Source organism: Bombina bombina, chromosome 3 (assembly GCF_027579735.1).
Source record: "Bombina bombina isolate aBomBom1 chromosome 3, aBomBom1.pri, whole genome shotgun sequence".
In the NCBI taxonomy this organism is placed as follows: Eukaryota; Metazoa; Chordata; class Amphibia; order Anura; family Bombinatoridae; genus Bombina; species Bombina bombina.
In genome coordinates, this window is record NC_069501.1 from 1,035,560,217 (window position 1) to 1,035,571,441 (window position 11,225).

At 39.5% G+C, this 11,225-nt stretch overlaps 1 protein-coding gene across 2 annotated transcripts in view; it reads right to left on the minus strand.

Moving 5' to 3' along the window:
- LOC128654357 (ATP-dependent 6-phosphofructokinase, muscle type) overlaps positions 1–11,225 on the minus strand; it is a 232,063-nt gene that overhangs the window by 207,761 nt on the left and 13,077 nt on the right. Inside the window, exon 2 of one of the 2 annotated variants that reach the window (XM_053708238.1) lies at positions 3,678–3,719. The exons of the other annotated variant lie outside the window; for it this stretch is intronic. Coding sequence (XP_053564213.1) covers positions 3,678–3,719 — 42 coding nt within the window. The remainder of the gene's footprint in view (positions 1–3,677; positions 3,720–11,225) is intronic. 2 annotated transcript variants of the gene reach the window in all.

The following is an 11,225-nucleotide window of genomic DNA, read 5'->3' on the forward strand; positions in this document are numbered from 1 at the left end:
CCTTTAAGAAACACAAATTTTCCCAAATTTTGAAATAACAGTGAAAAAATGCAGTTACACTAACGAAATTTTTACAGTGTATGTAATAAGTTAGCAGAGCATTGCACCCACTTGCAAATGGATGATTAACCCCTTAATACCAAAAACGGAATAACAAATGACAAAAACGTTTTTTAAACAGTCACAACTGCCACAGCTCTACTGTGGCTTTTTACCTCACTCAATACGACTTTTGAAGCCTTTTGAGCCCTTCAGAGAAGTCCTGGATCATGCAGGAAGAAGCTGGATGTCGATGTCTGTAATTTTTGCTGTGCAAAAAAACGCCAAAATAGGCCCCTCCCACTCATATTACAACAGTGGGAAGCCTCAGGGAACTGTTTCTAGGCAAAATTCAAGCCAGCCATGTGGAAAAAACTAGGCCTCAATAAGTTTTATCACCAAACATATGTAAAAAACGATTAAACATGCCAGCAAACGTTTTAAAATACACTTTTATAAGAGTATGTATCTCTATTAATATCACTGCATTTAAGGCTTTACTTACATTACTTCGGTATCAGCAGCATTTTCTAGCAAATTCCATCCCTAGAAAAATATTTTAACTGCACATACCTTATTACAGGAAAACCTGCACTCTATTCCCCCTCTGAAGTTACCTCACTCCTCAGAATATGTGAGAACAGCAAAGGATCTTAGTTACTTCTGCTAAGATCATAGAAAACGCAGGCAGATTCTTCTTCTAAATACTGCCTGAGATAAAAAGTACACTCCGGTACCATTTAAAATAACAAACTTTTGATTGAAGAAATAAACTAAGTATAAAACACCACAGTCCTCTTACGACCTCCATCTTAGTTGAGAGTTGCAAGAGAATGACTGGATATGGCAGTGAGGGGAGGAGCTATATAGCAGCTCTGCTGTGGGTGATCCTCTTGCAACTTCCTGTTGGGAAGGAGAATATCCCACAAGTAATGGATGATCCGTGGACTGGATACACTTAACAAGAGAAAAAAAGGTTTTGTTGTTGTGGGCGGATGGATGGGTTTATGTAATATAATGATTATCTAAAAAAGAAAAATGTAGGATCTTCAAATCCAATTCATGAATAAAGTTACAGTTAAATGATTGCATAGATTCATAATAAACTTTCACGAACGTTAAGATTTACCATCACTTTAAATATATATTTAAATAATGATAAATTTACAATCAAATATAAACTGAATCAATTAACTAAATTAAAATTTCTTTGCAGTGCCTTGCATGTTTATAAAAAGAGTAACAGAAACAAATTTAAATTATTAACCTAGTGTTACAGAGAGCAGGTGAGCTAATAATAATGGCATATCAGAAACAAATGATAACTTTATTACAATAGTTCCTGAATGACAAAGTGTTATTGTTGACAGATAAGTCAAGGTTAAATAAATATATATATATATATGCTTACCTGAAAAATACATTTATTTCATGGTGGTGAGAGTATAAGAGTCATTACTCCTGGGATTCACCTCTTGGCCACTAGGAGGAGGCAAAAATACCCAACATTTCAGAATATTTTATTTTATTTTATATTCCCTCTCACCTGTCTGGTATCCCAGTCTAACGTATATCCAAGAAAAGGAGAAAAATAGAGAAGATGGGACAAAGCAGTATAAATGAGGTGCATACTAAAACTGCCGCCAAAAAAAAAAAGTGGGTCTCGTGGGCTCTCACCATCATGGAACATTTTGTTTCCTTTCATAAGATGGTGAGAGTTTACGAGTCATTACTCCTTTGATCTATAACCCAAGCTGTGGAGTCCACGAGTGAAAAGGGTGGAGAAAAAAGGTAAGGCAGGCACCTATTTACCAGTCACTTTTCAGTCAAAAACTATCCCAAAAAAATAATAATAAAAAAGCCAAGTTGCTGCTGAGAAATTTTTATAACAAAGACTCATTTTTACAAAGGTCTGCAAAGTGGAACTAATCTAGTAGAATGTACTGTATCATTCCTGAAATTAATTTTGTGCTTCCAATAAAGCCAAGAAACAGTCAATACCTGGCGGGAACTTAATACCATCATTTAGATACTTAGAATAAGATGCGCCTGCACCCCCTCCCATGTTAAATACCTCTAACGATATGGAGTAATCATCCACAGCACATACGTTTATTTTTAAAATAAACAGCAAATCAGAATAGAATCCTCAGTCGAATTCTTTACCTGGGATTCGCAGTCACGGCGACTCCCAGCAGCAGTTCAAATTTCTGCTTGCAAGCGGACAGGAATTTCTAATGCGCATTAGCAAGAACACAAAAAAGCATTGAGTTCTATAGAGAAGGGGGACGAAGGAAGAGGGGGAGGAGTTTGGCAGCCATGTCTACAGCTGAAAAACGTATGTGCTGTGGACGATTACTCCATATCGTTAAAGGTATTTAACATGGGAGGTGGTGCAGGCGCATCTTATTCTGAGTATCTAAATGACGGTATTAAGTTCTGCCGGGTGTTGACTGTCCCTTTAACCAGGAAGCAAAATTAACAACTGTAGTCCTGTGACTTATACGTGTACAAATGAGAATAAAATTGTTAAATGCTCTTTTAGAAATTTAAATAGGACAAAGGGACTACAATGTCCTAAATGAAAAAATAAATAAAATAAAATCCCTTATCCTAATAGAAAAGAAGTTAAGCAGTCTCACAAGAAAAGGCAAACCAAGCAGACACTCTGCTGGTGAAAATATTGTAAAAGAAAAAAATCACTTTCACAATAAGCTGAATGTTTAAACCATTCATAGGTTCAAACTCTTAAAACCAAAAAAGTTCTAATGAAGAGATCATCTCTAGATCTAGAACACAGATCTAAATATCAGAGACCTTATAACAAACTTGCAGATAAATCCTATTGCATTATTGAGGACAGACTACACAAAGTAAAAAAAGAATATTTGAAGCTGCTGAAGAAAAAAAAAAATAGTAAATGTGTTACTTCATAATATTGAATATGGTGGCAAGTCTGTGTATGATATAGATACTTGTATGTACCTACTAATAGCCTGCAGGCTATGTGAGTGTCTGAGGTATTTACCTGAGAAGCAACCATTCTACCGTTCTTACCCAGAAGCAGATATTCTGCTTCCAGTAGATACCCTTCCTGTGCTGTGCTAGCAACAGCAGAGGATATGATAAAGACTACAACGCTGAGCCAACAGGAAGAGACTAAGGGACAAGTTCCTGCAACACCTGTGGCAGACTAACCAAACAGAAGGAAGCTAAGGGCCAGTCCATGTGACATTCACTGTCTGTATACTCTAAAACTCCCATCTATGTAACTCCAAGAATCCAGAGAGGAAGAAAGGGTCTCAGAAAGGTTTGAGAAAGCCTTTTTTGTTCCCCAAGAAACTGGAGCACATCACTTATTCACCTTTCTCCTGAAGATAGATAGATTTTGATACCAGAACGGTGGGGGGGATTAAAAGCTTCTGAAATGTTGGGTATCTTTGCCTCCTCCTAGTGGCAGGAGTTGAATCCCAGGACAGTAATGGCTTGTGCAATCTCACCACCTTATGAAAGCAAAAAAACAAACAAACAAAAAACATACGTAAATATAAATGTTTTCCTGGGTACATTGCTTGCAGTCAACAACCACATCTAAATAAAATAATGGAAACATGGAAAATAATAAACAAATGTCTTACCAGTCAGAAACCTGCAGGAGTTCTGAGGGTTTTGATTCTGTTCTAGAATAAAAATATTGTAGTGTAAATATGTAAACTATGTTATCAGTCTTTATTCAAAGTTCTTATTATGTTTGCCTGGATACACAGATTTGACTGAAAATCATTACAAATTTGTAATCTGAAGCAAATGGCTAGTTGAAATTTTGAGCCATGCTAAAACTAAAACTTACTCTAAAAATTGCCCTGAAAAGGGCATTTGTAAGGTAGTACCCTAGTTGAAATAATTACAGCCTCATAAAAACCCTATACTAAAACCAAAGTAAACCCCCACCTCCTAAATAAAAGGGCATTAGTGATTTAGCTATTTTGCTGTTTACAAAACTAAAAAATCTTATTATAAAAAAATCCTTAGCATAAAAAAAAAGACTAAAATATACGGGGGGAAAAATGCCCCCAAAAGTTCATCTGTGATTGTTCAAAAAGCTTGAATTTGTAAATCTTTCATGATTTAGGAAGAACATTCAATTTTAAACAACATTCCAGTTTAGTTCTATTAGCAAAGTCCCTTCATTCTCTTGGTATCATTTGTTGAAGGATCAGAAATGCACTTCAGGTTTCTAACTGAACACATGGGTGATGCAATGACAATCAGTATAAATATGCAGCCACCAATCAGCAGCTAGAACCTAGGTTCTTTGCCGCTCCTGAGCTTACCTAGATAAACCTTTCAGCAAAGGATAACAATAGAAGGAAGCAAATTAAATAATAGAAGGAAATTGGAAAGTTGTTTAAAATCAATCAAAAAGGGAGGGGGCATCCTAATATAGTGATATAGAGAGTCCAAAAAAGGGCAAAAATTGGTAATGAGTGTATTAGTTGTACAATAATAATATTATTATAGGTCTAACCAAGATATAATATATGTGGAGTATCACAAATGTGGCCTTGCAGAGAGTAATGAAATTAATAGTACAATTGTCAATAAAGATCCATTACCATTGTATTACACTATAAAAAACAAACAAAAAAACCCCAAATATGATAAAGTCTCTGATAAAGAGATGAGGTAGCAAACTGTGGAGATCCAGGCCGGGATCCAAAAGCAGCAATCTACAAATACAAGAAGAGACAGATGCGCCACATGGCCCAATATTGTTTGATCCAAAATGAATAAATGAATATATAAGGAATAGACTCACATTTGAGAGAGCACCTCAATCAGTGCTATAGAGACAGTCTGGGATCTATTACAGTCACCCAGCAGACCAAACTCCCGCAAAGGTGTAGTATCTGTATTCAAAACAATAAGAGAGACACAGGTGCCCACATGGCCTAGTACAGCAAGAACAATGTTGATACAGAGCCAATGATAGGAGAGGTACTCACAATAGTTGTAGCATCTCCCTTAATGCTATAGGAGCAGGATGGGGTCAATTCAGTCACCCACCAGACTTAGTAAGTGTCACGCTCAGCTGCTGGGAAGCTCTGCAGTCCTCTCTGTGTGCTTGATTGACAGGTGTCTGAGCCACCCCTTCCTGATGATGTCACAACCAGGCTTTTTATTCTTGGCTTCCTGTTTCTCCAGTGCCAGTTTGTTTGTTAACTTTTTGGCTTCTGATAGGATTTCGCTGAGGAATCTCTCTAACTGCTGCTTTTCTGTTGCCAATCTCTTCAAGGATTTACTATGTTGGATTAACCTTCAACCTCCTGATTACCTGTCTCCAAACAATGCAAGTACTGTTTGTTTTGTGAAACTTTCAAACTTCCTGTTTACCTGCTGCAAACCCTGCATATTCAGACTACTCTGTGTACTGCCAAACTATTCAAATACTGTTATTTCTGTGAAACCTTCAATCTGCATGTTTACCTGTTTCCAAACTCTGCAAATACAATTATTCAGTGTAAACCTTCAAACTGCTTGATATCCTGTTGCCAATCTCAACAAGTACTGATTAATCTGTGTTAACCTTCAAACTACCAGCTTACCTGTTGCTATCTCTGCAAGTTCTGACAACACAATGTTAACCTTCAAACTACCTGATTACATGTTGTTAATTCTGCAAGTTCTGACTACACAGTGTTTACCCTCAAACTGCCTGATTACCTGTTGCATACTCTGCAAAGACTGTCTACACAGTGTTAACTCTCAAACTGCCTGATCACCTGTTGCATACTCTGCAAAGACTGTCTACTCAGTGTTAACCCTCAAACTGCCTGATTACCTGTTGCATACTCTGCAAAGACTGTCTACACAGTGTTAACCTTCAGACTGCCTGATAACAAATGACCTACTCCTGCATTATTAACTGTTTCCTGTTTTACCCTTCTTCTGTCTGAGTATAAGTGGACTATCCCTGCTCTCCTGATACTGTGGAAGACATTTCCTGAAACCAGTTCCTTATTCAGAAGCCTATCTGGTTGATATCATGAATTACTTTGGCACAGGCTAACCCTGCTCCATATCGTGAGTACTTTGTTTTTTGGAGGTTGTCGTGGGGTCACGTCCTGGATTAAACTAAGAGTGCAATGGTGTTGTTTAAGTTCGCCCTAGCATTTGGGTCTTTTTCTGGACATTTCCTAACCTGACAGTACAAACTGGCCATAATATGGACCCTGACGAGTTATCCAGGGCTGTGGCTCTACAAGGGCAACTTCTAGGAAATCATTCTGCTCATTTGCAATCTTTGGATTCCAAGCTTGACCAGATTACTGCTCTGCTACATAACCTCTCCGCTCCTTCTCAAGCGACGGTGACTCCTGCTGCCACTGCTACTAGCACCAATGCTGTCTTTAATCCACCTCAAACTGTTGGACAGAATATACCACGAATCCCACTTCCAGATAAATATGACGGTAATCCTGAAGAATGCCGTGGATTCCTTAATCAGTGTTGTTTACACTTCAGAAACAATCCTCAAGTTTTTTCCAATTCTACTTCCAAAATCACCTTTATTATTTCTCTCTTGAAGGGTAAGGCTCTAGCCTGGGTGTCCCCTCTTTTAGAGAAGAATGATCCGTTACTACAGGATGTGGAATTATTTGTGTTCATTTTTTCTTCTGTTTTTGACAAGCCTGGGCGGTCTGCAGCTGCTGAGGCAGGATTGTTGGATCTGAGACAGGGATCCCTTTCGGTAGCTCAATATGCTATTGAATTCAGGACTTTAGCCGCAGAAACTGATTGGAACCATGGAGCCTTACGGGCAGCCTTTCGCAAAGGACTTTGCAAATGCCTTAAGGATGAACTTGTATTTCGGGATCTCCCTGATTCATTGGAGGGTCTTATCAATTTATGTATTACTCTTGACGCCCGGCATTCTGAACGTCTTCAGGAGAGAGATAGGAATCGGAGATCCTTTGTTAAATCTTCTTTTCGTCCTCCTATTCGAACCTCAAGTCTTTCTAATAATAATTCCCAATCTCCTGAGTCTGTGGAACCCATGGAAGTAGGAGCTATTAAATTGTCAGAAGCTGAACGCCATAGAATGCGTACTCTTGGGTTATGTCTGTATTGTGGTACCAAAGGACATTTACTGAAGGACTGTCCTATACGGCCAGTAAAAGCCAAGGCTTAACTTTTGATAGAGGGACAGAGTTAAGCCAGAATCCCATGTCTTCCCTCAATTCTAAACTTTTTGTTCCTGTAACTATCTCTTTTGGAAACACCAAGTTTCGAGCTCAAGCTCTCATCGATTCTGGAGCTGCTGGAGTATTCATTGATTCAAACTTTGCTGACTCTCTCAGGATTCCTCTTCAAGCCAAGAAACAGTTAATTAAGGTAACTACTGTCAGTGGACAGCCTCTAGGTACTGGTATCATACAACATTCTACCATTCCTCTTCTTTTGACTGTGGGCATACTTCATTCTGAAATTATTCGTTTTGAAGTAATTTCTTCTCCCCACATACCATTGATTCTGGGGTTACCTTGGTTGCAGCTTCATGATCCAGTTTTCTCATGGTCTAAAGGAGAACTTATTTCCTGGGGAACTACCTGTTTCAAACATTGCCTGCAAAATCCCTCTAAACTATCCTGTCCTGTCGTAGCTATGGTGGAAGTTCCTGAATCATTGCCCAATTACTATCATGCCTTTTGTGATGTGTTTTCTAAAAAAGAGGCTGAGACGTTACCTCCACACCGGATATTTGACTGTCCTATCGAATTGTATTCAGGGGCTCCTCTACCTATCCCCTCTCTCGTCAAGAAAATGTCTCTCTTGAGGAATACATAAAGGACAACTTAGCCAGAGGATTCATTCGTCCTTCCTCTTCACCTGTGGGTGCAGGTTTTTTCTTCATTGGGAAAAAAGATGGAGGTCTTCGTCCCTGTATTGATTATCGAGCCTTGAATCAGATTACTGTCAAAAACAGCTATCCTCTGCCGCTCATTTCTGAGTTATTCGATCGTCTTCAAGGTGCTTCTATTTTTTCCAAGTTAGATCTCCGTGGGGCCTACAATCTGGTCAGAATCCGTAAAGGAGACGAATGGAAGACGGCATTTAACACTCGATTTGGTCACTACGAGTATCTAGTAATGCCATTTGGATTTTGCAATGCACCAGCAGTATTTCAGCACTTTGTCAACGAAATCTTCAGAGATGATCTAAATCAATTTGTTATCATTTACCTCGATGACATTCTAATCTATTCGAAAACATTACAGGAACATGTACATCATGTAAGACTGGTTCTTCAGAGGTTACGAGACAATTCCCTGTTCGCTAAATTGGAGATGGAGAAATGCTCTTTTCATCAGAGTTCCATCCCCTTTTTGGGGTATATCATTTCTGAATCAGGTTTTGAGATGGATCCTGCTAAACTGTCGGCTATCAAGGACTGGCCCAGACCAACTACTCTCAAATCCCTGCAGAGGTTTCTTGGCTTTGCCAATTACTATAGAAAGTTTATAAAGAACTTTGCTGACATCACGTCTCCACTCACTTATCTTACTAAGAAAGGGCAAAATTGTAAGAACTGGTCCTCTTTGGCAGTACAGGCTTTTGAAACGCTAAAATCATCATTTTCTTCTGCACCTCTTCTCAGTCATCCAATTCCTGATTTCCAGTTTATTTTGGAGGTTGACGCTTCCTCTATAGCAGCTGGAGCTGTTCTCTCCCAACGTGATCCGACTACCAGCAAGATACATCCTGTGGCATTCTTTTCAAAAAAATTCAATCCTGCCGAGTTAAATTATGATGTGGGCAATAAGGAGCTTTTGGCTATAAAATTAGCTTTGGATGAATGGAGGCATTGGTTAGAGGGTACCAGTCAACCTTTTTTCATTCTGACAGATCACAAGAATCTTTTATACCTCCAAACAGCTACACGTCTCAATCCTCGTCAGGCTCGGTGGGCCTTGTTCTTCTCCAGGTTTAATTTTGTACTTTCCTATGTTCCTGGTTCAAAAAATTCCAAGGCAGATGCTTTATCTAGGCAGTTCCAATCTTCTGAACCTTCTCCATTGGATTCAGAACCTATACTACGTCCAGTCAAAGTTTTGGCTCAAGTATCCTCTTTTCCAGTACAGGCTTTACATGCTGCTCAAGTCCGGGTACCATCTTCTTGCAAACTACCTTCTGGTATCCTGTATGTACCCAAAGGATTACGTCTTAAGCTTCTACGTTGGGCTCATGACAACATTTCAGCAGGTCATCCGGGAATAACCAATACATTGTGGAAACTGAAGCAGCATGTTTGGTGGTTCACTATGAGGAGGGATGTTAAGGATTATATTGCTGCTTGCAGTTCTTGTGCTTCGAACAAACAATCTTCTCATCGACCGTTTGGTCTATTACACCCTCTTCCTATTCCTCATTACCCTTGGTCTCACTTATCCATGGACTTTGTTACAGATCTTCCTGTTTCTGCTGGAAATACGACCATTTGGGTAGTGGTGGATCGGTTCTCCAAGTCTGCTCACTTCATACCTCTTCCAGGCTTGCCTTCAGCTCAAAGACTTTCTGAACTCTTTGTTCTACATATATCTCGTTTACATGGTTTTCCCACTGACATAGTCTCAGATCGTGGAGTCCAATTTGTTTCCAAATTTTGGAGGTCTTTTTGTAAACACTTCGGAATCAACATATCACTTTCTACTGCACACCATCCTCAATCCAACGGACAGACTGAGCGTGTAAATCAAGCCTTGGAATCTTTTCTAAGACATTATGTAGACCATCACCACTCCAACTGGTCTCAGTTATTGCCTTTGGCGGAATTAGCTCACAACTCACGTTATAACGCCTCATTACAGACCTCTCCCTTTAAGGCAGCTTATGGATTTGAACCTAGAACCTTTCCTATGATTACCAGTTCTACTGAAGTCCCCGGAGCAGATCGTATAGTGAAAAATCTCAGTAATCACTGGCAACTTATTCGTCAAAATCTACTCTCTTCTTCCTTAAGACATAAGAAATATGCTGATCGCAGAAGGTGCAAGGCTCCTTTACTTCGTACTGGAGACAGAGTATTTTTATCCACCAGATTCATACGTCTAAAACAACCTTGTACCAAGTTGGGTCCTAAGTACATTGGACCTTTTCGAATTGTTTCCAGAGTTTGTTCTTCTGCATACCGCCTGGTCTTACCCAAGACTCTCAAGATCCATCCAGTGTTTCATGTCTCCCTACTCAAGCCAGTCATCTACAATCGGTACTCTATCAAGAGTAAACCACCTCCTCCACTTTCCGTAGAGAGAACTTCTGAGTTTGAAGTCAGCCAGATTCTCGATTCCAAGCTATGGGGCAATCGGCTGTACTACCTGGTCCATTGGAAGGGTTATCCTATCTCTGAACGATCTTGGGAACAGGCCTCTCATGTTCATGCTCCAGCTCTTGTTAAGTCTTTTCACAAGAAATACCCTGCCAGGCCCGGTCGGGTCCCCCGGAGGGGTCCTTGAGGAGGGGGCACTGTCACGCTCAGCTGCTGGGAAGCTCTGCAGTCCTCTCTGTGTGCTTGATTGACAGGTGTCTGAGCCACCCCTTCCTGATGATGTCACAACCAGGCTTTTTATTCTTGGCTTCCTGTTTCTCCAATGCCAGTTTGTTTGTTAACTTTTTGGCTTCTGATAGGATTTCGCTGAGGAATCTCTCTAACCGCTGCTTTTCTGTTGCCAATCTCTTCAAGGATTTACTATGCTGGATTAACCTTCAACCTCCTGATTACCTGTCTCCAAATAATGCAAGTACTGTTTGTTTTGTGAAACTTTCAAACTTCCTGTTTACCTGCTGCAAACCCTGCATATTCAGACTACTCTGTGTACTGCCAAATTATTCAAATACTGTTATTTCTGTGAAACCTTCAATCTGCATGTTTACCTGTTTCCAAACTCTGCAAATACAATTATTCAGTGTAAACCTTCAAACTGCTTGATATCCTGTTGCCAATCTCAACAAGTACTGATTAATATGTGTTAACCTTCAAACTACCAGCTTACCTGTTGCTATCTCTGCAAGTTCTGACAACACAATGTTAACCTTCAAACTACCTGATTATATGTTGTTAATTCTGCAAGTTCTGACTACACAGTGTTTACCCTCAAACTGCCTGATTACCTGTTGCATACTCTGCA